Source organism: Vombatus ursinus, unplaced genomic scaffold (genome assembly GCF_900497805.2).
Source record: "Vombatus ursinus unplaced genomic scaffold, bare-nosed wombat genome assembly UNPS02012156.1, whole genome shotgun sequence".
Taxonomy (NCBI): domain Eukaryota; kingdom Metazoa; phylum Chordata; class Mammalia; order Diprotodontia; family Vombatidae; genus Vombatus; species Vombatus ursinus.
Genome location: NW_020951934.1, coordinates 3,909,936 through 3,937,059, shown reverse-complemented (window position 1 = coordinate 3,937,059; position 27,124 = coordinate 3,909,936). Strand labels below are relative to the sequence as shown.

The 27,124-nt window shown below is 46.1% G+C and overlaps 1 protein-coding gene across 2 annotated transcripts in view; it reads right to left on the bottom strand.

Annotated features, from left to right (window-relative positions):
• Positions 1-11,185: 11,185 nt before the first annotated feature.
• Positions 11,186-27,124, bottom strand: part of CEP164 (centrosomal protein 164) — a 75,977-nt gene continuing 60,038 nt past the window's right edge. For both annotated transcript variants that reach the window (XM_027857485.1, XM_027857488.1), the window contains 16 exons: positions 26,634-26,711; positions 23,708-23,839; positions 23,087-23,209; positions 21,759-21,902; positions 21,234-21,317; positions 21,021-21,089; positions 20,490-20,665; positions 19,662-19,791; positions 19,200-19,267; positions 18,419-18,626; positions 17,308-17,415; positions 15,793-15,907; positions 14,900-15,265; positions 14,359-14,425; positions 13,138-13,260; positions 11,186-12,940 (listed from right to left, as the gene is read on the bottom strand). In XM_027857485.1, coding sequence (XP_027713286.1) covers positions 12,844-12,940; positions 13,138-13,260; positions 14,359-14,425; positions 14,900-15,265; positions 15,793-15,907; positions 17,308-17,415; positions 18,419-18,626; positions 19,200-19,267; positions 19,662-19,791; positions 20,490-20,665; positions 21,021-21,089; positions 21,234-21,317; positions 21,759-21,902; positions 23,087-23,209; positions 23,708-23,839; positions 26,634-26,711 — 2,088 coding nt within the window. In that variant the 3' untranslated portion in view covers positions 11,186-12,843. The remainder of the gene's footprint in view (positions 12,941-13,137; positions 13,261-14,358; positions 14,426-14,899; positions 15,266-15,792; positions 15,908-17,307; positions 17,416-18,418; positions 18,627-19,199; positions 19,268-19,661; positions 19,792-20,489; positions 20,666-21,020; positions 21,090-21,233; positions 21,318-21,758; positions 21,903-23,086; positions 23,210-23,707; positions 23,840-26,633; positions 26,712-27,124) is intronic.

Below are 27,124 nucleotides of genomic sequence, written 5' to 3'. Positions count from 1 at the left end.
TTTCCCTCCCTTCAGAATCTTGACCCTGTGGTTGACTAGTTCAACCATATACTGTCAGCTGCCCTTGAATTTTTTGCCCCCTTGTCCCATAACCAGCCATGCCTTACCCAGCCCTAATCCTAGGTTACTCATGGTATTTGCCTTCTTCATTTTTGTTCACATGCCACTCTGATGTTCCCAGAGATAGTCAATTAACCATTTTAACTGAGTTCACTATAAATTTAAGGGAATCGGACTGTCATTGCTACATGGCAGCCTTTTATTCTTTCCTGATTGAACATCACACTCTCTACTTTCTCCTCATATCTCCTATACCACCTCCTCCCCTACTGTCTAAAAAAAAGCAAGACCACATCACAAACTCCCTCTCCTCTTCCACTCCATACCTCAAAGTCCTTCTTCGTCATCCCCCCTTCTCTTTTGCTCCCATCCCTGATGAAGAGGTGGGACCTTCTCCTGGCCAAGGCCATCATCTTGATGCTTGTGCTCTTGATCCAATCCCTTCACATCTTCTCCAAGAGTATTTCCCCCTCCACCCTTTCTTTTCTTTGTATCATCCTCAATCTGACCTTATCTACTGTCTCCTTTCCTGATGCCTATACACCCAGGTCTCATCATTCTTTAAAAAAAAATCTTCACTTTTCACTGTCATTCCTTCAAACAGTCACCCTGTATCTCTCTCTTTTCTTTCACAGAAAGGATTAACTGCTTCCATTCTTCCCTACCTCCACCCCCACTTATTTCTCATTGACTTGAAATCTGGCTTCCAACTCCACAACTGAAACTGCTCTCTACAATGTGACCACCAATTATTTCACAACCTTGGGGCCATCCTTGACTGTTCTCCCTTTCTCGACTCCTGTAACTATTTAAATAATGTCTTATTAATGCTACTTTTATAACATCTCTTCCATCTGCCTTCTTCTCTCCTCTAACACAGTTGTTACACTAATTCAGGCCTTTGTAACCTGGACTATTGCAATAGCCTCCTAATTTGTTTCCCTACCTTACGTCTCTTCCTTCTCCAAGACATGTTCCACATAGCTCCAAATTGGTATTCCAAATACACAAATCTAACCCCGTCCCCACTCATACTTAAAAAGCTTAAATTTCCCTATTACTTCTAGGATAAAATACAAACTTCTCAGTGTGGCATTCAAAGCCCTCCACAATCTAGTTCCCAATAACCTTTCCAAACCTTATTTCACATTATTTTGTAAGCCAGGCCTGCTTAGCTATTCTCCAGACACAAAATGCCATCTCCTGCCTCTGCAGCTTTGCATTGATATGTCCCTGATGTCAGGGAGGCATTCCCAGCTCATCTCCCCCTCACAGGACCCCTAGCTTCCTTTAGAGCAGAGCTCTGGTGCCCCCTCCGACAGCAGGTTTCTCCTGATCCCTGACCATTCCCATCCCTCACTAATTATTAGTACTTTCTTCCTCTTGAAATTACTTGGTACATGTTTTGTATCTATTTATTTGTTTAAGTGTTATATCCCTTCAATACCATGTAAAGTCCTTGATGACATGGATTGTTTAATTTTTGTCACTGTATCCCTAGCAGGTGCTTAATAAGAGTTTATTGAGTTTGAACTTGATATGAGTGATGTCATGGGAACGCACAACCAAAAAAAGTTCATTCTTTCTCAGGCTGCATTTAAAAGAGGTACCTTCTAAAATAAGGGAAGTGACAGTATCTATGAACTCTGTCTTGGTTAGATATATCTTTCCCCACCCCCACCCCCCACCCCCAACCAAATTAGCCATGTTGGGAGGGGAGCAAGAAAAATAAAGAAAGGGAAAAAATAAGCTTTAATCTGCACTCTGAGTCCATCAGTTCTCTATCTGGAAGTGGATAGCATTTTTCACTGAGTCCTTTGGAACTGTCATGGATCATTGCATTGATCAGTTACTAAATCTTTCATAGATGATTGTCTTTAAAATATTGCTGTTATTGTGTACAATGTTCTCCTAATCCTGGTCAATTCACTTTGCATCAGTTCACAGAAGTCTTCTCAGGTTTTTCTAAAATCATCCCTTTTTTCATTTCTTACAACACAATAGCATTCCATCACATTCATATACCACAACTTGTTCAACCATTCTCCAACTGATGGTCACCTCAGTTTCCAATTCTTCACCCTGGTCAGGTACATCTAGAGGACTGTATTCAATCCTGGGCACTGCACTGCTGCTAAAGAGAAATGAAGAGGTCGCTGGACTTCTGGGACCTCTTTTTAAGGGAGGCTTTAGAGGAGTCCCCCCCCCCATATTGTTGTTGGTTTTTGTTGATTTGTTTGTTTTTGCTTCAAGCTCCAGCCTTCCAATCAGAGGGACAGAAGCAACTGAGGGTACTGATGAGGTGTGAATACTGAAACTGAAGCATTCTGCTTGATGAAATTCCTGACAATGAGTTTATGGCGGGAGGAAGTAGGGGCAGGGAGAACATGATAATGGTACAGTAGAAACCAAGCAGTACAAATGGAGGAAAATGAATTGATTCTAAGGACTTTGCCACCATATCCTCCTTGCATTTCACTACCAGTCCCTCTGCAATACCTTCTCTCCCCCCCCAACCCCAATTCCCACTTCCAGTCCCATTTAGCTCCCTTCAGTGTTGTTTTGCCCTATTAGAATGTAAGCTCTTTGAGAACAGGGCCTCACTTTTTGTTTTTATTTTTATCCCCAGAATAAGGTGAATCCAATGGTAACGGGACAGAAGACCGTGGAGACTGGTTGAGGGAGCTGAGGAGGTTTGGATTGGAAGAGGGGTGACGGTCATCTTTGAGTATTTGAAGGGCTATCATTTGAGTGATTATACTTTGCTTGGCCCCAGAGGGCAGGACCAAGAATAGTGGGTAAAAGTTGTAGAAAAGCAAGTTTTGGCTCATGAAAGGAAAACCTCCTAATTAAAGTTGTCCAAAAGTAGAATAAACTGCCTTAGGAGGTAGTGTGTTCCCTTATCACTGAAAGTCTTCAAGTAGAGGTTGCATCACCCTTTGTTGGAAATGCTACAGAGGACATTCTTGTATAGGTACAGGTTGGACCAGAGGGCCACTGAGTTGGAAGGCCCTTTCAACTCTTAAGATTTGGGGATTTTTGTGATTCTCTGCATATTGAGCAGCACAGCCATACAGCATCCCATGACACACCTGAGATTGCTCTTGGAGTTACTGATAAGGGAACCCCTTTCCCCTGACCTCCTTGCAACTGTCACCAAAGTCCTCCACTAACACTACTGCACCCTGAGTTGACAGTGCCAGATGACCTTTCTTTACCCATCCACTAATGCTATCAAATCCAGGCCTGTTTCTACCATTCCCTCCCTCCCTTCTTGCTTCCTTCCTCCTCCTCCTCCTCCACCTCCACCACCACCACCACCACCACCACCATCAACTCCTGGGCTCAGGATTACTTAGTACTATATCACTTGTGTTGCAAATTAAATATGTTTTTGTGGATTGGCCTTGGACTTAAACACCATTTCCACTGTTATTTTTTGGGGGGGAAATATATTCTAGACCCTTTTTCTATCCCCAAAACTTAGCACAGTGTTAGGGCACATATTAGGCACTTTAAAAAATAAGTATTAATTGACAGATCCCAAATAACCAATATTCAAATGAGCTTTTGGAACCCAATCCATTTGTAAATTGAAGCAGACCTGGGCTCACCAAGTGGGGCAGGGAAGGGATGGGGAAAGGGGGCGCAGCATGACAATACTCAGTCAGCACTAGATTCATGGAATATTTGAGCTGGAAGTTACACAGCTAGTTAGCACAGCCAGAACAAGAACCTGGGACTCCTAACTCTAATCTAGTTGTCTTTCCATAACACTAGATATCCCCTTTGACACCACCACAAACTTCCCTGAGAAAAGGCAGAAAGTCACATGGATGCATAGACTGGAAAGTGGGATATTCATCAATAGGGTGGAGATAGAATGTCATGTCCAAGGAAGAGCTAATGGGCCAGTTTAAGTGGAGCTCAGAGTGCATTTAGGAGAATATTATGAAATAAAAATATAAAGGTATGTGGGAGCCAGATTGTGAAGAGCTTTAAACGACAACCTTATAGTCATTTGATTCAAGAAATAGGATCAAGAGTTCTAAAAGAGAGTCATTGTGAAGTCAGACATGGTAAGACAGCACCTTGCACACAGTAGGGTTTTTTTTCTTGCACTGAATTGAATCGAATCTTTCAAAGAACTTCTATGCACCATGCCCCCTTTCCTATACCTACCTAAGTCCTACCCATCTTTCATGGTCCAGTTCAAATCCCATCATCACCAAGGCACCTTCCCAGATAATTCCAATACACACCGATTACTCCTTTCTCTGGATTCTTGTCACATGTAGAGTCAGTAGGGCCTGATTATTCCCCAAATTTCCTTAAGCAATGCCCATCCCGTTAGATTACAAACTTTTTTAATCTGCCCTCCTTTGATTTCAGAGCCTTTATTTTATACAAGCAAATGATTCTGGGGAGGAAAAAAAAAGTGATTTTAGGCTAAACAATGGTCCTAGAGGTGGGTACTTCAAGAGAACCAATGTTATAAACAATGACTAGAATGTAAGTTCCTTGAGGGAAGGTACTTTTTTATTATTATCTTTGTATCTCCTTTACTTCCCACAGTGCCTGGTACATAGCTGGTGCTTAATAAACATTTGATTGGCATACTGATAAATGGACAACCACCAGCAAGCACAATGACATTAGAGCAGAGTGAGCTTGATTTCAAGACATCATGATGAATGTCCAGTTTAAATGTATTCATGATTTTAGGTGGGGAAACAATGTTACCAAGAGAAATGTTAGGTGAGATATAGCAGTACTAATTCTGCATTCCCCACCGCCTGCCCCCAGCATTCTCTGCTCAGTAAGTACTTGCTGAATGTTTGCTCCTCACCTGTGCTGACTTTTAAAAGGCAGGCAGGATTTAATTGGCTGCAGCCAGGCTGATGAAGGATCTCAAGAGCATGTGATACGTGCATTAGCTGAAGGAGCTGGGGTTGTTTGGCCAGAAGAGAAGAACTATCCAGAACGTGGCAGAGGTATATGGAAGAGGGATTGGACTTGTACTGTTTGACCTCAGAAGGAGAAGGAGCAAAAGGGAGAAGCTGCAGAGAATGACATAGAGGCTCTCCCAGACTTCCCCATCATTGCTAAGCTGCCTTCTCACTCTGGACCTTCCCCCAGCACACAGGGATTCTCACTCGGAACATCCCTGGGTCATGCTGACCTCACTGCCCCATTAGTGAGTTCCATCTAGGGGTCCTCATTTTGGTGATGAGCCCCAGCTGACCATGCTTCATTACTCTCCCAGATCTGCTTCTGACTCTACAGAATTAGCCAAGGCCCCTTGAACGTCACCATTCCCTCTCCTCCACACTTTGAGCTCCTTCCAGTGTTGTCTTGCCCCATTAAAATGTAAGCTCCTTGAAGGCAGGTCCTTTCTCTTTGCCTGTATTTGTATTCCCAGTTTTGCCTAGTTGCTGGCACACAGTAAGTGCTTCTTTGCCTGCTCACTTTCCTCATATCATGGAAAAACTTCCTAACAATTAGTCCAAAAAGTGGAAAAAGCTGCTTCTAAAGAAATTGGGTTGAACTCAAATTTTAAAAAAAAAAAAATGTTGGGGGCAGCTAGGTGGCACAGTGGATAGAGCACCGGCCCTGAAGTCATGGAGGACCTGAGTTCATAATCCAGCCTTAGACCAAACACTTGTCATGTACCAGCTGTGTGACCTTGGGCAAGTCACTTAACCCCAATTGCCTCACTAAAAAAAAAAATGTTAAAAATTATTTTAACACGTAATGAGGGAATAATTATTTTAAAAATAATATTAAAGGAATTGGGTTTCTCCTCAACTGGAGATCTGCAAGCAATGTTTGGAAGACCATCCATTAGGTATGTCGTAGGGGCACAGCCATTAAATCCCTCTCCCATGCAGCCATCCCACCAGCCCTGTCCCAGACACCAAGTAGCCTACGGAGCCTCTCCATGTGGGATGATGGCTCCCAACCAACTCACCAGTAGTTCTTTCCCACTCACCATTCCCTCTTCCACTATGCCCTCTGCATCCTTCTGCTATTGCAGTACCCTGGAAAGTGCTGAATTTGGATTTAGGAGAACTGTTTGAGGCCACTCACTGTTTGAGGTCATTCACTGTTTGAAGCCATTCACGAGGTAACTCTCACTCTCTCTCTCTCTCTCTCTCTCTCTGTCTCTCTCTCTCCCCCTCTCTCTCCCTTATAAAATTTCCTTATCTATAAAATGAGTTAGACAAGAAGACTTCTAAGGTCAGTTCTAGTTCCAAATCTACGATCCCACATCTGTTTCACATTCCTTCCATCTTCTGAGGCTCAACTGTAACCCCTTGCTTGCTCGATCACTCTTGAAGATGCCACAGTGCCTGGCATCTTCTCCAAATATGACTGTTCCTTCTCTCCCAAGCATGGACACACAGGTCCAGGAGGAAGAGCTGGCATACAGTGCCATTTCAAACATGACCTCTTCTTTTTCACCTAGCAATTACCTTTAAAGTTCTCTCCATCCTACCTAGCTCCTTAGTACTGACATCTATGTACTTCTGAGTTACTTTTTCTTTTTCCCAATAAGTTCAGTACCAGCCTCACAATCTTTTTCTCCACCTTAACCCCAGCCCCTCCAAACATTCACATGTCTTCAACCTTGTCAACTTCCACGACTTCTGTTTACACCTCTAAATCAACCAAAAAGAGAAGTGGTCATACCTCAGACACCCTGCTCCCCACTGCATCCCACCTACTGAATTTGCCCCAGGTATCAGAATTTCTAGCTCCAGCTCTGTGAAGAGGGAGTCCTTGTTCAGTACAGGATAGACCAGATGGCCTCTGAGGCCCTATACACACACATATACTCTCTGGCAGAGAATAAAACTGATTTTTCCCCCTAAAAAGTCCTCTTATGAACCTGAATTCTTACGGCCACAGCTCACAAATACACCTCAGTCCCACTCCTGGAAAGCACGTCCTTATCTGGGATCTGACCCTCTTGACCCAGCCTGCAAGAGACCTTTCCCGAACAGCTGGCACACAAAAAAACTGGGCCAGGATATATCAGGGGATAGCAAACACTGCCCCTATTCAGCGTGAGAGCTGGAGCAGCCTAGGGAGGAATGGAGGCGAATTCTAAAATTCTGCTTTTCTGGGTGCAGATCGATAACATAGGATCGTCTGTGTTGGGTTTCCCTGAAAATTTGTTGCTACTAATTTGAGGATGCATGCAGGCTGCTCCGCTGAAACAGAAAAAAAAATCCATCCTAACTTTGGCAGCCTAGGACTTTTCAGGGTTCATTTTATATTTAAGGGGAGAGGGAAGGAAGGCAATGCCAAATAGCTTTTGGGAAATAGCACTGTCTGCTTTTGGCTGGTAGGGGCTTTGGGCAGGGAGGGGAGGTAAAAATAGGACACGGCAGAGTGAACTACCCTAAAATTGCCAATTAATGAGAACTGCACTGGACCAGAAGCTAGGAGACACAGATTCTAATTCCAAACCTGTCAAATGTGACCTTGAACAAATCACATTACCTTTTCTGAGCCTCAGTTTCCTCATCCGTCACTCCATGAGAGTAATTCCAGACATTGCTCAGTACCCCGTGTGACCTTACATAAGTACTTTAATCTAAGCCTTGTTCTCCTTACCTCTAAAATTAGGGAACTGAACCAGAGCAGGAGCTCCTAAACCCCTTTGGCAACCTAGTGAAGTCTGTGAATGGACTCCTTTATATTTAATTTAATATTTTATTCTTTCCCCAATTACATGTAAAAATTAATTTTTAACATTCATTTTTAAAAATGTTTGAGTTCCAAATTCTCTCCCTTCCCCCCTACCTCCATGGAGAAGGTAAATTATTTGATACAGTTTATACATGTGCAGTCATGCAAAACATATTTCCATGTTAGTCATGTTGTAAAAGACAAAAAAAAAAAAACAAGAAAAATAAAAAGTATCCTTCCATCTGCATTCAGACTCCATTAGTTCTTTCTCTGGAGAGGGAGAGCATTTTTCATCATAAGTGATAGATCCCTTTCTAAGAAAAATGTTTTTAAATGCATAAAACAAAATACATAGAATTACCAAACACCCCCAATTATACTGAAGTACAATGATCAAATTAGAAACCAATTCCCAGACTCCAGGTTAAGAATTCCTGAACTCGAAGATGCTTAAAGCTTCCTTCCAGCTCCAACACTGTTAACACTTGAGGTGTTAAAAATACATATATTTCAAATTTTTAAAAAAAGGTGTGGAAAGTTGGTCTCAGTCAGGAAGACCTGCATGCAAGCCCTGCTTCTAACTCACACTAGCTGTGTGACCCTGGGAAAGGCACCTAACTTCTCAATGCTCCAGGCAACCCTTAGAATCACAGAGCAGATGCCAAATCCCTTGGGCAGAGGAAGTTCCTCACCAGGAACACCTTACACTGATGAAATCACAGGTTTAGTTTATTTTTTTATTTTAATTTTATTTTTAGTTCCATATTCTCTCCTTCTCCCACCCACCGAGAAGGCAAGAAAAAATGATACCCATTATACATGCAAAGTGTATTTCTGAATTAGCCGTGACAGGTCTAGTTAAAAAAAAAAAAAAAGAAACGTGCCAGAATAGGGAGCAAGTAGCTCTATAGCCTCGGTGTGAGAAGTGGGGTTTGCTCACTATTAAAAGGGTCCCTTCAGTGCCATATGTCACATGGCAGACCCAGCAGTGGTGTCCCTCAGGAGTCTGTTTCCAGAGCATCCTTGGATCACAGATTTAGAGCTGGAAGGGATCTTAGAGGTTCGCTAATCTTACCCCCTCATTTCACAGGTGAGGAAAATGGGGCAAATGAAGTTAAATGATTTGCCCAAGGTCACATAGGCAATAAGAAACCAGGATTCCAACCCAGGTCTGCTGACTCCAATTCCAGTATATTTGGTCTATTATACCACACCAGATAGACTCGGCATTCATCTCTGTCTTCCCCACTGGCCTCAGAATCTAGCACCACTCTTAGGTACTCAAATGCCACTCCAGGGACAAAAGTCATTGCCAAAATCTTTTTTGGAATAGGGAGGGGGGCAGCTAGATGACGCAGTGGATAGAGTACCGGCCCTGGAGTCAAGAGGTCCTGAGTTCAAGTGTGACCTCAGACACATAACACTCACTAGCTATGTGACCCTGGGCAGGTCACTTAACCCCAATTGCCAAGAGAAAAAAAAAAGAATAGGGAGAGTTGCCGAGAGCATGGCTCTAAAAATGTGCCCTAAGTAAACTCAAAATACTTGGACACAATAACTAAGGCTGACAGCCAAAGCATTCTTGATCCATTCTGTGACAGAATTATATACCTTAGGACTATAGTTAACTTTTTCCTCTTTATCAAGTCCCTTCTACACACACACACACACACACACACACACACACGTGCACCCTTGACCCTGCCTAGTAAGAAATCCATACTTGTTACATGCTTAGGAGGTATTCACGTGGGGTCCCATCTTACAAGGGGCTGAGGAGACAAAAGGAGACAAATGTGGGAGTTGGATTGTCAATCATTCTGAAATTCTGGAACATTTATTGTCTGTACCACTCACAGGGCATTTATTGAATCAGCAAATCCTAAGAAATGGAAAGGAATTTAAAAGCCATCAAATACAGTCTCCCAATTAATCCATCCCTGGGCTCATGCAGCCTCTTCCTGAACACCTCTAGGGACAGCGAGATGACAGCCAAGGTGGTCTTCGAGGCCACGCTGGACAGCTCTGAAAAAAGGTTTTCCTTATTCTGAACTGAAATCAGCCTCCTGGTAACTTTCACCTGCTATGCCTAGTGCTGTTCTGTGGCCACAAAGAGTTACAATCCATTCCCTCTTCTCTATGACAGCCTTTCAAATATTTTAAGCCAGCTATGTTCCCCACTTAGACTTTCCTTAAGGGGGAAGGGAATAAGCATTTTTATTTATATCGCCCACCTGTGTGCCAGGCACTGTGCTAAGCCCTTTACAAATACCTCACATGTCAACCCTAAGAGAGAGGTGCTTTTATTCTCCCCAGTTTATAGTTGAGGAAACTGAGTCAAACAAAAGTTAAGTGATTTGCTCAGGGTCACATAGCTAGTAAGTGTGAGGTACGTTTTTAACTCGGGTCTTCCTGACTCCAAGCCCAGTTCTCTATCCAGTTCTTTCAATTGTCCTTTAAATAACATGATTTTGAGTCCCGCTCAGCACCTTTCTGGCCCACCTCTGAACATACTCCTTTAATAATGTGTCTCTTAAAATGTGGTTCCCATAACTAAACACAAAACTCCAAAGGAAAACCAGTACCCTTGTCATTCTAGACACTATGCCTTCTATTAATGCAACCTAAGACCAAATTAGCCTTTCTGACTTCGGTATCACACCGCTGGTTTATATTCTATTAGCAGTCAACTTAAACTCCCAGGTCCTTTTCCCATAAACCAATGCCAGGTCTCATGTCTTCTCTACTTGCACAACTGATTTTGGTTTTTAACCCAAGTGCAAGCCTTTATATTTATTCAGATCAAATTTCATCTTAATTTTAGCCCACCATTCCAGCCTCTTAGAGAGCTTCAAAACATCCTGCTACCTTGTGTTGTGTATACATAAACCCCCTAACAGCAGGAACCATGCCTTCTACAACTTTGTAACTTCCATAGCAGCTTGCATAGGTAAATACATTGAGTAAGTGCATTTATGAATGATGGGGATCCTGGGGACCCAAAGGACAGCTTTGGGAGATGATTACAGCAGAGAAGTCCTCTGGGGAGGGTGAGCTAACTCAACTAACCACAAGCTATTCAACCCAAACCCCCCTTGGCCCTTCAAGAACCTCACAGCTGTGCAGGCCCCCCAGTCTTTCCTAGACACCCCAGGAAGGAGCAATTTCTCTGGGTTCACATTTGCTTTAACAGAAGGGGGAATTCCTAGCCTCAGTTAGAGGTCAGCTCATGTCTCTCCCCCCAGAGAACTGGGGAACTGGGCCAGACCACAGCTCCAGCAGTCAAGGTGGCACAAGAATTCTACCACTTCCTAAGAAGCAGAGGAAGTGCCAAGATGAAGGAGTCACGCTCTCAACCCACCCTTCATTCCAGCACTCCAAAGAAGGAGGTGACAACAGAGAAAGAAACACCATCCACACTACAGAGTTGTAGAAAAATGACCCATGGAGGTTTAATTGATATAGAAAACACGGGGCAAGACGAGCTGGATTGTCACCACAGTTGTTAAGCACACACGAGTCATTCCTAAACCACACAGCATCAGTCAAGTAACAAAAGGGTCTCCTCTGAGAGGAAGGGCTTGTGCCTCAGTGCAGTGCCTGGGGGGTGGGGGGAGAGGTTAAAAAGCAACCTAATCCCCAGGTTTCTGCTCCATGACAAAGATGATGAGAGGCTGGTTTCCATGCTGAGGAGTGCTAAACACAACTCCACAGCCTTAGACTTCCTCCAAACAGTGAGCCAAACTCGAACAAAGTCGCCACCAAACCCCATCAAGGAGACCATTTGTCTGAAGGCTGATTGAAGGGGACCTGCAGGGAACCCTGTCCCCAGTGCCAAGATGGCTCCAGACCCCCTCTCAGATTGCTCATCCTCTCCTCTCCTGCCCCACCCCTTCATGCAGAGACTTCAAGGGGGTACAAGATACCTCATAGTCTACAGCAAAACTCAAAGATTAGAGGGGAGGGGCAGGAAGAGGAAAAAAGGATGTTGGCTGAAATGCAAATGTGTTTATCCAAACAAGCTTGGTGAGAAAAGGTAGGAGGAAAGCAAGGGCTACAAATACTCAAGGTGACCTGAGAAATGAAAAGATGACTGGAATGAGGCTGAGGACAACCCCATCCACTTTTCTAATGGCTTTCTGTCTATTTGGGGGAAGCCATAACCTTAATGCCTGAGGGTCATAGAATGGGATCCCTAGAGAGGTCTACCCTGGTTTCATCTTCCCATGGAGTCTGATTCCCAAAGTCTTCCTTTCCCCAAGCCCAAGGATAGGGCCATTCTGTTGGTGAGAACTCAGAGATAAAGGTGGAAAGTGATTCTCTCAGTCACATGGGGTAAGCATAGCAAAGATGGGGGAAGACTCATAGTTGCCTCATTTCTTGGAACCCCACATCAATCAGCCTCAGGGAAAGGCTCTGTAAAGCTGACCACAAACCTGAGACAGCCCAAGTCATTGGGCTAAAAAGGAATCACTAAAAAAAAACAGAGGGCGTGGTACCCTACTGCTGAGGTATTAGCTCAAAGGAAACAGATTCAGAACAGAGCTAGTCCCCAAGAAGCACCAAGTCCTGGGGCGAACATGCTTTGGAAAGGGGATTCATCCACACCCTGATCTACAAATCTCGCCAGTTACAAAACTGGCTACTCTGGACCTCTCCAAAATACCCTAGAGACCTGAGGAAGAGAATCAGCTCACTGGTAGGGCTTAGACCACTCCCTGAAGGGGTTCTCTTGGCTTTCTGATATCAGGTCCCCAGCTCCACCATCCCCTCCTCCAGTGGGGCTGTCAGCCCCATCTCATCTGCTCTGGCATAATAATGCAGACCCTAATGGGCCATGGAAGCTCAAAATTTTTCCGTTTAGGATACATTATGGGGTTCTCAGAGGGTGCGGCTTGCTACATTCCTCCCACTGTCCTCTACCCCATCATCACTCCTATGCCTTCCTCCAAAGTCCTGAGAGGGTAAGGCTTGCATAGCAGAGGAATGATAGATCAGGGACAATAAAGTGCAGGAAGCTCCTCAGGCACTTGGTCTAAGAAAAGGGACGCCGGGAGAGCCCTATGCCCTACTGCCCCAGAGGCCTTAATAGCGATACGCCTTCAGCTTGTTGTTTTCATCCAGGTCCAGCTGCAGCAGGCCTGAGGTAATCAAAGGTTTGGGTGTGGTGGAGAAGAGGGGTCTGGTAACACTGTGAAGGAAAAGCTGAGGTTGGCTGGAGCAAAGATACAGAGGGAGTGGAGGTCATGGGAAGTGGGAAAGGAGAAATAAGACCGCCCTCTGATGCCCACCAACGCCCCAGAGGTAGAGGTAGCACCCCTCCGCCGTTATCCCAGCCTCCCCCCACCAGAAATGTGGACATACAAAGGCAAAGGATACACCCTGGGGTCCTTCTTCATATGGTCTAGCCACTTCCTATTGGCCTCGATCATGCCTTGAAAGTTGGCACCACTGCTCTGAGAGATCTGGGAGTGGGAGCGATGCAACAGGCGGAGCTGCTCACTGAACCACGGGGGCCACAGGGTGAGGAGAGAAAGAGAAGAGAGAAAGAAAGGAAGGAAGGAAGAAGAAACCAAGCAAGAAGATGAGACTCCAGGGCTCAGTGCAGAGACGAAACATCATCTCAGCCTGAATGCTCCCACCCCTCCATCCCAGACCCCATCTGCTCCCCCTTGGTGCCCCAGTGAGGGGAAATTTAAAAACACATCAGCAATCTGGCCAGAAGCTGCTGCCAGTCTGTGGATCTGTTTTCCATCACAAAGCCTCCTCAGTTGACAAGACCTGACTGCTTCCCAGCTTCCCCATCAAACAGCATCTTTTTTTTCCAGTAACAGGGAGGGGAAAGAGGAATATTTCTCCCTTAGGAGGGCACTGATGTCTTGGATCTAGATTTGCTCATATGTCCGCTTTTTGCCAGTCCTGGAGCAAAGTGCTCTGATGCACCCACCCCATTTCACCCTCTGAAGCAAACCAGAATATTGCTTTTTGAGGGCAGAAGGAATGTGCAGAGAAAAATGCAGGCAGGGGCGGGTGGGGGGAAGAGCAGTGCAGAAGAACTGGCAAAGAAGGATGAACAAGGAATGAGAAAATAACGATTGGCTTAAGTAACTGCCCTCTCGTTTCTCTATTCCAGATGTTGCTTTTCAATTAACTAGGGTGCACCAGGGCAGGCCAACAGCTCAGAGACTTGTCTAAGGGAGCTGGGCTCCAAGGGCCACAAGGGGCAGGAAGGAGTTCAACTCCAGGGCTGATCTTTCATGCCCAGCTATTATGAGACAGAGTTCTCTAATGCAAAGCCTTTGGAGATGGGTCAGGTAAGCTCTGGCATCTGGGCTTCTCCCAGTGGATTTCCTCCTACTGAGCTACTCCCACTGGATGCCTGTCTTAGTGACAGTGGGAACTTGCCCTGAAAGTTGATGGAGCAGGTGTGGAATAGGGTTAAATCACCCAGACCTATGTGACAGGGAGGGCAATCATGCTAATGGGGGCCCTCTCCCCATCTCTTTTGGGAGACAGACTAGATCTGCTTTTCCCCAGAGGTCCCATCCCTTGGGAAGAAATGAGCCTGAATGACTATAGAAAAGAGGTCAGGAAGCTTACCTGGCAGATACATAGCCCAACCTATTGTCCAGAGGAGCTGGGGTGCCACTAAGTAATGGGACTCCAGCTGAAAAACATCAAAAAATAGTTACAGAAAGGCAGGGACCCAACCTGAACTGGTACTCCCATCCTAATCTAGATGCCTCTTCTGGAAACCTTCTCCCATTTCATTTCCAAATATTTAATTTTTCCAATGGGAAAATGGGAGAGGATTCCCCAGGCACTCATATCTCCAAGGTAGCAGGGACATTTTCGATATCCTTCCTTAGAGATGGTATAGATGACCTCCCAGCTCAAATATCCAGTAAGAGCATTCCATCAGGTTATCTTCCAGGCAAATTACCCATGAAGGCCTATAGCTTCCCAAAATTTCCATTTCCCAGATTCATTTCATTTTGAGACCAACATGATCTCTTTCACCAAACAGCCCATGGACTGCCTGTATGAGCCAGGGAACTATTCAATTAAGAAGGCATAATCAATAGGGGTGAGGTAGGGAAAATCAGCTGGAGACTGGGAACAGGGCCCTGGGGAAACTTACCTGGGAAATATTTATGCCACTTCTCCACAAGAAAGTTGTCCACTGACTGAGCAACTGAAGAGGTGAGCCCAGAGCTTACTCCAGGGTCCCAGGCCCACTGAGTGGGAAGAGGGATACCAGTGGAGGGAGCCAAAGGGGTAGGTGCTGAAACTCTGGTCATGGAAGGGTGAGTGGAGATGGGAGTGGTCTTGGAGGGCATGGGAGGCATCTGGACTTGTGTTGAAGTTAAGATAGGTGACGGCTGGATGTTGAGGGTGCCCAAGACACTCAGGACCCCATTGAGCTCATTGGTGATTCTCTGTAAAGAGCTGCTCAGGTACTGGATCTTGTTGAGCTGGAGGAAAGGCATGTTTAACACTGGATCCCCTAAAAGAAAAGATGGTGGTAGTAAAGGAGGAATTTAGGGACCACCCCCAAAGCACCTAGTGTTTCTAGCTTCTCATGATGGCCTCCTGTCTGTGGAAGAAGGCAGAGATTAACAAGAGTTGTTTTTCAGCTTTTTGACCTGGTGGGAATCTCAAAGTCCACCCAAAGAGAAAACCCTCCCAGCTCAGTCACCCTCGTGACTGGATGGGGCCCACGCCTCCAGGACAGATGCCAATTCCCCAGATGCCAGGACGAGGTAAAAGAGGAGAGGTCAGAAAAGGTGAAAGGTGTTTCTGCCTATTGGATGGCCAGGACAAACAGAGGAGAAATTCTAAAAGCTGGGAACCAGAGAGGAAAGACTTCAGTGAGGAAGTACATCTCGATGACTGACAGAAACCTCGGTACTGCTGAGGGCTAGATGGTGGCAACTCAACCTTCCTTCCCTCGAGTCTTCATGAATGCTGCTGGATACTTTGACTTTTCCTCCACCCTTGTCACCACCCCATTCCCAGCCAGACACCACTCACCATGGGGCAGAGGAGAGCTCTCAGGGCTTGCACTGCTGCTATCTTCAAAATCACTAACATCAAATGTTACCATCTTCCTATAAGAAACTCCTCTCAGTGTGTCCTCATCTGAAAGCTAGTTGGAGAAGGAGGCAGTTGGGACCTGTCTTTCTTATGGACCCAATGCCCTCCTGCCCACATGACCAGTGGGGTCTGAGGACACCACTTCGCTGCTCTAACGGCAACGGAAACCTGAAAAGACAACTCTACTGGGACACCTACGGGAAGGGTAGCCAATATGGGATTGGTTGCTCTCTTAAGTGAAAGGACCTGACCCCAGAGCCAGGACAAAGTATCCACACACCTCTGGGCAAGATTTGAAAAATCTTCACTGATCTGCCCCACCCCCCCATACCTTCCCATTCCTTCCCAGGTATGTAAACCGTTACTCGTATGTTACTGTCTTGCTGAAGACATTAAGCCTTCACCATAGCTAACACATGCAACTTAACACAAAACAAATACCTACAAGGCCACAGAAAGCAGAATTCTCTGGCAGTGAAAATATCTGCATTTATAACAATAGTATATAATAACAGCTAGCCTCTTTATAGTGCTTTAAGGTTTGCAAAGTGCTTTCCAAAAGCTAACTCATTTGATCCTCTTAACAACCTTATGTGGTAGGTGCTATCATTATCCTCAATTCATAGACGGGGAAACCAAGGCAGAAGGAGGTTAAGTGACTTGCCCAGGGTCATACAGCTAGTAAGTATCTGAGGAAGAATTCAAACTCGGGTCTTTCTGACTCCAAGTCCTGTGTTCTATCCACCGCACCATCCCAGGTAGCTACCTAGCTCACCTACCACTAATCCTGGCTGTACCTGATTCCCACCCTTCACCCAGAAGATGACCTGACTCTTCCCCTGGTTCTTACCTAAACCCTCAGGGCTATCTAGCCACTGGCAGGTCAGCAAAGTAGCAGGGGCTTAGACCAGCACAGCTGTGCACACAGAGCACCTTTCCAAAAACCCTATGGATGGCAGTTATTATCTCTTTGTGATGACACCGTTGACAGGAAAGTACGGATGGAGGATGGGGGGGGAGGATTGCTGTGTGCTCAGAATCACTAAGCAGGTACAGCTGGGCCCACAAGTACACTCAGCCTCAAAAATCACATTTGAGACCACCATTACCTCCTAAAAATCATGGAACCTTAGAGAGCCATTTAATCCAATCCCCCTGTTTTACAAATGGAGAAACTGAAGTCAAGAGAGGCCACATGAATTCCCTGAGGTCCCACAGGTAGCAAGTACGGAAGCTGGGACTCCATTTCTGGTCCTCTGACTCCAGATCCAGGCATGATGCCTCCCTTCACCTATCTCAAAACCCAGCCCAAGTATTCCCATGCCGTCTCTCCAAATGCTGCGCCCCTAGACCGTGCTACCTCAAGGCAGAAGATACGACTCACGTCATCTGAGCAAGAGGAAGATGCATTCACAGAGCTTCTATCCTAAGCATGAACCTGAGGGCCTGTACCTCTTCCCGAAGAGAATTCTCCAGCTGACTCAGCTTCTCCTCTTTCTTCTTCAGTAGAACTTGGCCCTTGCGCATGGCTGACTTCATCTCATCCAGGTTCTTTGTCTCCTGCAGTAAGGTTAAAAAGAAGGGAAAGAGAATCAGAGTGGTGATGGGGTCCTGAGCGATGCAGCTGGCCAGGAGAAACAGTGTCAGTGAAGGGAGGGAGAAGATGGGTAATGGGAAGAGGTGGCAGTATTCATTAGACTGACAGTAAGCAGCCCAGGGGATGCCAGTCTTTCTGTCAATGCCAAGTGATCAGCCCAAATTTGGTCAGTCACCTTCCCTGCCTTTCTAATCCATACTGTATCACAAGCTATTGGTTTTAAGCAAAGTGTAGCATCAGCCTTCTGATTGAGAGCTGAAATATCCCAAAGGGGTCTGCATCGCCAGCAATATCAAAATGGTCTGTGACTTCTACTGAAAAGTATTCTTTGCAAGAAAGGGCCCCAGAATCAACTTATGCTGAAGGCTGTTATAATAATAATACTAATAATAATAATAAGTGCTAGCATTTACATAGCACTTTAAGGTTTGCAAAGAGCTGTAACATGTTATTTCATTTGATCTGCACAACAATTCTGTGAGGTAGGTGCTATTATTATTCCATTTTACAGGTAAGGAAGTTTGAGGCAGACAGAAGTTAAGTGACTTGTTCAGGGTCACACAACCAATACATGTCTGAGACAGGAGTTGAACTTGGGTCTTCCCAACTCCAAATCCAGCACTGTTAGTCACTGAGCCCCCCTAGCTACCTCAGTTATGTTCAAAGCCATACACTAGTATCAACATGATATCTTTCTTACAGACTTAAAGATTTTCTGAAGATGCATTGATTATGTTACCATGCTTTGGAAGCCTGCTTTAGCTTGCCTAATCTCTGGATCCTTGCCCAAGACCATTGTCCTAGAATCTAGAAGGATCATCTCAGAGAAAATATTCCCGACCCAGTGTTCAGAGGGGCCCCAAGATCCTTCCCATCCCTTCCTTCGGATCTTGAGAGCCACCTGTCCCACCCTATAGATGGAAGGGTCTCTGTTTTCCTTCCCACCTTACCCTTAGGCCTTTTTACCTCTTCTATGTTCTTTCGGATATCTTCCAGGTTATGGGAATTAGACAAGTCTTCAGAGGTCACCTGGGCAGTGGCTACATCGTGGCGCCACTGCTGCTGGGCAGCTTTTAGAGCCGTCTGGCGCTTCCTCATAGAGCGTGTCTGCCGGACCAGGAATTCCTTGGCACTTCGAAGGGACATGCCCTCAGAGGAGAGATAATGGCGGACACTGTGGGAAGACAGGCCAGGATGAGTGAGAGTCAGAGATGAAAGGCTCTCATGCTAAGCCCCAATGCCCTTCAGATCCATGACATTCTCTTGGTCCATGATCACTGACAGGAGCTCCTGCAGGTGGGGGTGGCTTGCAGAGAATCACTAGAGAGAAGGGCCAGGTCCACAAGGGCGGCCACATGGCACCTCAAGCTGCAGGTTCCCCACCCCCGCCGCTAGGACCTACACAGCACCTCATGAAGCACTAGATAACTATGATGTGCAGGGTCCTGCCATTAGGTGTCATCAACCCTTCCTTCCTTCCTGACCCTATATGGAGCAAGCCCACAGGCTACTGGGCAGGAACCCAAGTTCTCCCTTATATAGCTGGACTCTGAACTCCTGGAATGCCAATGATGAAAAAAGATGGACAGCCATGCAGCTTTCCAGTATACTTCCTCGGTCCTCTTCTGAGAGCCCACCCCTATCCCCAGCCTTGCTAGTGGTAAACTTCCTTTGAGGTGATTCCTTCCACAAGTATTTATTAAGTACCTACTATATACAGAGCATAAAGGGTGCCCCCAATATTTACTTATCCAACCGGGGAGTGCTTTCCTCATTGTTCTGGGAGCTGGTGGCAGGGAGCTCCTTATCCAGGGTCTAAGAGGGAAAAAGCAGAAAGGATACTAGCGGGAGAGTAAGGCACCAAGTCCACCAATCCAGAGACAGAAATGGTCCTGACACACCGCGCCCCCCAGCACCTACTTTGCCAAATCTCCTGCAGACTCTCGACCTGTTTGAGAGTAGCTAACTCAAGAAAATGCCTAGCCAGATTAGACAGTGCAAAATCACAGTTGACTTGAGAAATGGGGAAAAGTCAGGCAGGTATGGTGGTACAGGTAACAGAGGGTGTGAGAAAAATACGATGACAGTCACAGACCGGGCAGAAACTCAGCTATCTCAGGGCTACAAAGCCGAGCCACCGTCCCTCCAAATGAACTCTCCAGACCTAAGCTAAGCTTCTCATCCTTCTCCAAAGCAGGCCTCAGCTCACCGTCCCAACAGACTTCCTTAGATCTTCCAGGTGGAGCTCCCCTTCCCTATGGGGAGAAGCAGCAGCGGTCTGCTCCACAGCCAGCTCATTCGAAGCATCCTGCTTCCTCTGGGCCTCAGCCTCCAAGTCACTGTAACAGATGGTAAGGGAGACATATTCATGTTAACAATAGGCTGATAACATGTTCATCTGTCCCCACATCATTCAGCAGACACTTGACTGACACATTGAACACAACACACTTATCATGCTAAAGTCTTGTCCCAGGTCACACCTGGAGTCCGTAAGCCCTGATTCGGAAGAGGGAGCTGGGGCATTCCAGACTCATTTCTGGAAGCAGCTAGGTGGTGTAGTAGATAAAGCACTGGGCCTGGAGTCAAGAAGACTTGAGTTCAAATCTGACCTAAGGGCTTTGTGAAACCGGGCAAGTCACTTTGTTAGCCTCAGCTTCCTCATCTATGAAATGGGGATAATAATAGCACCTATCTCTCAAATGAGATAATCGTTGTAAAGCACTTCTTACAGTGCCTGGCACATAGTAGGTGCTATATAAATATTTATTCCCTATTCACTTCCCTCATTTCTCTCCCAGGGCTCCTGGGTGAAGACTGGGGAAATCCTACACACCACTGCCCCAACACAGTCCTTGGGAAACAAGGAGTCAGAGCAGCAACTGCCCTATCAGTTTGAATACCTCACTGCCCCCATGTCCCCAGGAGGCCAGCAGTCAGAGTCTATCTAACCTTGTTTCATTTCCATGCTAATGATGTGGCAATCAACAGCTGGCTGTGCCCACCTAGCCAGGCTAGGGCATCCCAGAGTCCCCACCTGATCCGTCTCTGCAGCCTCTGACTGCGGGCCTGAAGCACCTCCACCTGGGACTCCAGCTCAGCCTTCCGAGACCGCAGCTCCTCAAGGGTCCGGCGCAGCTGCCGCGTGGACTCCACCAGGTGGGCTTGCTCCTTCCTCGCTTCCTCTAGCTGCTGGTGGGTGGACATGGCTTCCTGAAGGCACAAGGAAAGTTGAGCCTTCTAGAGGCCAAAGCAGAGAAAAGGCAGAGGAGAACTATGGGAAAAGCCATACTCCTAGAAGATGGGACGCAGGAAAGTATGGTAGAAGAGGGGAAAGAGCAGAAAGGAGACACGTTTTTCTGCTGCTTCTAAGGTCCCCACAAGGCTTGTTCCCTTCCCCACCATGGCCATGACCACCTAGTGTCCATCCCATATGGAAAGTCATTTTCATTTTGGTGTTGAATCCCAGTGTTCTGGACTGGACCAGAAAGAATGAGAGAGGGAGAGAAACAGAGAGAAGAGGAAAAAGAGGAAAAGAGAGAGAGACTAAAGATGGAGTAACACAGACCTCTCTCTCCAGGGCAATCTGTTTCTCCACATCTAGAAGCTGCTGCTTCTTCTTTCTGATGGTGTCCTCCTGTGATGGGATTAAAGGGACAATGGGGACTCTGGCCACCACCACCTCTCGGGGCCTCCCCCATTAGGAAGAGCAAGGCCAGAATCAAGGCACGTTGGGAATGCTGACCTGCACCCTGCGCTCTCTCCTCCACAAGGCACTTACCTGCAGATCCAGCTGGATCAGTCTGGCCTTAATCTCTTTAGTTCTGCTTTCCAGTTCTGATTCTAGATCTTGGAATTTCCTTTCCTATACAGAAGGGTAGATGAAATAAAGATGCCAGGGACATAAGGAATGAGGTGAAGCTGGGGGGTGGGTAATTAGGATCTCGGAGTTCCTGGCCTTATCTGATGGCCCCTCCTCCCATACATCTCCCTTCTGCCATGTTCCCAAAGAGGGTCACACTCTATTTCCAATGGGGTAGAAGAGAAGCAAAGCCTCTGCCTCCAGGCCACTACAAGCATGGGGAGAGCAGGGCTGAGTATTCTGAAAACACTTGACCCAGGAATTAAAAAAACAGAAAAGCTCCCAGCCCCAAAGTAGACAGAGCAGGCTCAGAACCATTCCTCTAGATACCATTCTGCCATTGCCTTCAATCAGGCAAGTGCCAATAACTCTCCAGCTCTGCACTACGATGTGAGAGGACATCTCCTCTTCTCCTGAGTCTCCATAGGGGGTCCCCTCACTCACCTGCTCTCGGTGCTTGAGCTGGATTTCACTGAGCTGCCTTTCCAGGTCCCGCCGCATGGTTTCCAGCTCCCGATCATGGGCCCTCCTCACACGCTCCATCTCATTTGCCAAGTTTGTCCGAAGATCTGTTCGCTGCTTCCTCTCCTACCAGAGGAAAGAAGGGGTCAGACGGGGTGAGTTGTCACAGTATCATAACAGACATATATAGATACATGGACCACAGTATTTCCCCCCAACCTTGGACAAATACGTTCAATGATACAGTAAATACCATTGAAGCCAACTCTTACAGAAGAAAAGGGTAAGGTCAAGGAGGAAGAATCTAAATTTCCCAGCCTATTCCCCACCTCTACTCCCACATATGCATACTTACCCCCACCATATACATACACACACACACACATGCATGCATGCACATGTACACACATGTGTACATGTGCATATATACACACACACCTCGGACGCCCATAACCTTCTACTGCCTTCATTTTGAAACAGACAAGGACTTGAGGAAGGAACGATTCTCTTTCACTTCACCCTCAATAACTTCATGCCCATCCCTTCCCCCCACTACCACTCTCAGCACGAGGGATAGGTTCCTCCAGGCCATAATTCAATGACAGAATCAAATGGTTTAGGACTTGAACGAACACTGTAGACCACTTAAAATAGCATGCTCATTTTCACATATAAACACAATTGACAAGTGGTCATCCGGTCTGTACTTCAAGACTCCCACTGAAGTGTGTGTTCCCTACTACCTTGAGGAAGCCTATCGCAGACAGATCAGTTAGTCAGTCAGTTGACATGCATATATTAAGTGCTTACTATATGCTAAACACTGCGCTAAGCATTCGGAATACTGATACAAGCAAGCCAAGAGCTCCAATTCTAATGGGGGAAATGACGTGTGAATAACTAGGTGGATAAAAGATCATCTCAGAGAGGAAGGTGGCAGACCTGGAAAGGCCTCCAGCAGAAGGTGAAATCTGAGATGAGTCCTGAAGGAAGCCAGGGGGAGTAAGAGGCAAGTGTGAGGCAGGAGAGCCTTGGAGGTAGAGGGCCAGTACAATGGCCAAAGGCAGGATGGAGGAGCCCATGAGGGACAGGAGGCAGGCCAGGGCAGCTGCATCACAGAGTGCATGCAAATGTATGGGTGGAGTTCCAGAACCACCACCCATACACCAAGAGCTCAGCAAACACTGCTTATCTCCCACATGTTCTTTCTCTAGCTACAACTGTCTGGGTGATTCTCAAATAGTTAACCCCAGATCCCTGCCCACTAAAGGCCACGCGACATGTGCACAGGGAAGCTGCAGGCAGGTTACCTCCTCGTCATACTGCCCCCTGGTCTCTGCCAGCACCTGCTGGTGTTCCTCCTTCATTCTGTCCATCCTCCGCTCGTGGTCCTTCTCCACGTCCTCCCTCTTCTCTCTCAGGAGGTCGCTGAGCTGCAGGGTACCAGAAAGGCTAAAGCGGGCAGCATTGGGCATGGTCAGAGGCCCAGGTGAACACACACAACAGAGATGCTGCCAACACACCCCTTCAGCAGGCCAGGGGTGTTTCTATGATGGAAGGGGGCAGTGAGTCTATGAGACTCAGCTTAAAAACTGATCCATGTATCTAAACCCACCTTTGACAGGATGAGCACATCAAGGGGACATCCTGGCCTAAGTCTCAACCTACAGACCATCCTTCCACCCTGCTACTTCCTACTACAGAATATGGAAGGTAGACCCTTGGGATAGTGTCTGGGGAACCCAGGGAAGCTTCATGCAAATGTGAGGAAAATGAGCCGTAAGGAGTATGAAGCAGAGTGGGGGTCCTTCTGGGTCCCTATGAACCAGGGTGCACTCTGCCGCCCGCTCACCACCCCCAGGGCAGGCAGCTGGAGGGATCTGCCACGCCACTCCGCAGCGACCCCTTGGGCAGCCAAGGGCAGTATTCACCTCTCTTTCGTACTCCGTCACTCGGCAAGCTTTCTGCTGGATTCTCTGCTCTGCTTGAGCCAGCTCTTGCTGCAGCCGGGCCTCCTCCTTCCCATGGGCCTCCTCAAGCTGCTTTTTCAGGCCAGCAATGACCTGAAGAAGGATTGAGCTGTGCTAAGGAAGCAGGAGGAGGCAGAGTACAGGGCAGCGTAGGAAAAAGAGGCTGGACTTGGAGCCAGAGGAACTCGGTTCAAACCCCATCTGTGTGACCTGGGACAAGTTAATTAATCTCTAATGGCCTCAGTCTCCTCATCTGTAAAATGAGGGCTCTAAAGTCCCTTCCAGCTCTAAATTGATGATGCTATGAGAAGACTCTGGCTCTACCTTCAGGAAGGGCACATCTCATAAACATTTACCAAGCTCCTATCAAGCAATCGTCATTTATCAAGTGCCTACCACATGCCCGGCACTGAACTAGGCACTAGGGAGGCAAACACAAAATGAATCAGTCCTTGCCCTCAAGATAAATGGCAGGCACTATGGGCAGAGTGCAGTACTTGGAATCGTGAAGACCTGGATTCAAATCCTGCCTCAGACACACCCTAGCTTGTAAACCTCAGCAAGTCATTTAACTTCTATCAGCTCCAGTTTTCCCAGCGGTAAAACAGGGATGGTAATAGCACCTACCTCACACAAAGGTTGTTGTGAAGACTAAGTGAGATAATATGGCTAAAGAGCTTTGCAAACCTTGTAAAGTTATACAAATACCTGCTATTATTAAGGCGCTTACTTCTATCAGAGGAAGACAACAAATACATAAATAAGTATAAAACTAAAAAATCTATTTTGTCCAACAGAAGAGTACAAGGGGAAGGTAATAAGAGAAGGGGGGATGGGTGGTGACAGGAGAGAGGGTGGATTGGGGGAGGGGGTAGTCAGAAGCAAAACACTTTTGAGGAGGAACGGGGTGCAAGGAGAGAGAAAATAGAATAAACAGGAAAGGGGGAATAGGATGGGGGGAAATACATTAGCAACAGTAACCGTGAAAAAAATTTTGAAGCAAGTTTCTCTGATAAAGGCCTCATTTCTCAAACATATAGAGAGCTGAGTCAAATTTATAAAAATAAGAGCCATTCTCCAAGTGATGGATGATCAATTTTATGAACAGGTTTCAGATGAAGTGATCAAAGCTATATATAGTCATATGAAAAAATATTCTAATTCATTAGTGGTAGGAGAAATGCAAATTAAAACAATTCTGAGGGGCTACCTCATACTTATTAGATTGGCTAATAGGATAGAAAAAGTAAATGACAAATGTTGGATGGAACAAGGGAAAGATGAGACCTTAATGCACTGTTGGTGGAGTTATGAACTGATTCAACCATTCTGTAGAGCAATTTGGAACTATGCCCAAAGGGTTATAAAACCATCATACTCTTTGACCTAACAATACCACTACTGGGTCTGTATCCCCAAAGAGATAAAAAACAAAAAGGAAAAGGACCTATATGTACAAAAAATATTTAGCAGCTCATTTCTGGAAGCAAAGAATTAGTGCCCATCAATCGGGGAATGGCTGAACAAGTTGTGGTATGTGATTATGATGGAATATTATTATACTATAAGAAATCATAAGCATGATGCTCTCAGAAAAACCTGGAAAGACTTGCATGGGCTGATGCAAAGTGAAATGCACTGTGTACAAAGTAACGGCAATATTGTAAGAGGGTCAGCCATGAATGCCTTAGCTATTTTTCTCAGCAATACAACAATCCAAGACAGCTCTGAAGGACTTAGGATGAAAAATGCTACCCATCCCCAGACAAAAAACTGATGGTGTCTGAATACAGATTGAAGCATACTTTTTTTTTTTACTTTATTTTCCTTGAGTTTTTTTTGGTCTGTGTTTTCTTTTACCACATGGCTGGTACGGAAGTGTTTTGCGTGAGCCGATACCGGATTGCTTGCCTTCTCAATGAGGAGGGGCTAAGGAGGGAGGAAGGGAGAGAATTTGGAACTCAAAGTTTTAAAAATGAATGTTAAAAATTGTTTTTACATGTAATTGGGGGAAAATTTTTTAAAAAAACCCTTTTTTAAAAAGTATAAAATAAATACAATAAGTAGATGCCTACTGCACACTTACGTTCCATGGGCAGATGACAACACTGGAGAGGGCACTAACAAGTTGGAGGCTTGGGGGAGCAGAAAAGGTTTCACATAAGAGGTGGTGCCTAAATGGAGGGAACCCTAAAGGAAGCTAAGGATGCTAAAAGGAGAGGGCAGTGAGAGCACACATTCCAGGCCCTCTCTGAAAGGACAGGGGAGGCAGATGGAAAACCAAGTCCAAGGAAGAAGATCAGTCTGGCTGGAGCACAGTGTATGCGAAGGGCTGTAATATGACCTAAGTGTAGAAAGGCAGGCCGAAGCCAGACTGTGGAGCTTTACATGCTGGGCTGGAGAGACTGTGTTTGATCCTCGAGGTGACCATCAGAGAACCTCGGGAGATTTCTAAGCAGATTGATTACATGGTCAGACATGTGGCTTTGGAAGTTTATTTTGGGAACCATATGAAGGACGGAATGGAAAGGAGAAAAAATAGCAGCAAGAAAAACAATTGAGAAAGGGACAGCGCTATTGTAAATAGTCCAGTCCACCGAGGTCATGGCAGGGAGAGAGGAGAGAGAGGGAGGAGCGCATTCTAAGGGATGTGGGGGCGGGGTTAGAACCAACATAACCTGACAACTGATGGAATACGGGGGTCTAGGCTCTGTGGGGACACCCAGGAGAAATGGGGCTGGACACTGAGGGGGGACCTCCTTTGCCAACTCAAATTGTGACCGGTGTCCAATGGCACTACAGTTGACTCTTTGGAAGCAAGATCTCCCAGCCTCCATCCACCTCTAAGCTAGTGGACTGGGTGGACAGTCATGAGGAACAGTCTCACCTCACGGTGTTTCTCCTCAGCTGAGGCTCGAAGCCTCTCCAGGTTACCTGCATGCTCCTTCTCCAGAGCTGCCATGGCCTGGGGAGGGGGAAAACAACAAAGAACAATAAGAGAGTGCAGGGAGGGTGGGTTCTTGACCAGACACTGCCAAAGAGAGAGAACTAGACTAGAAAACCACTTACCATTACCTGATGGTATATTAGAAAAAGCCCTGGAGTTGGAGTCAGAAGACCTAGACTTGAGTTCCAGCTCTTACAATTATTTAACTGCATGATCATGGACAAAATACTTAACCCCTACGAGCCTCAGTTTCCTCATCCATAAAATGAGATTAATACTACTTTACTACTATCTTATAGGATTATAGTAAAGATCAAATAAGATAATACACATTCAAGTGCTTTATAAATAGTTAAATGGTATATAATAGTAATAAACTTATGGCCTAAAGAATCACATGTGGTTCTTTGTTTCTCTGAAATTACTCCTCC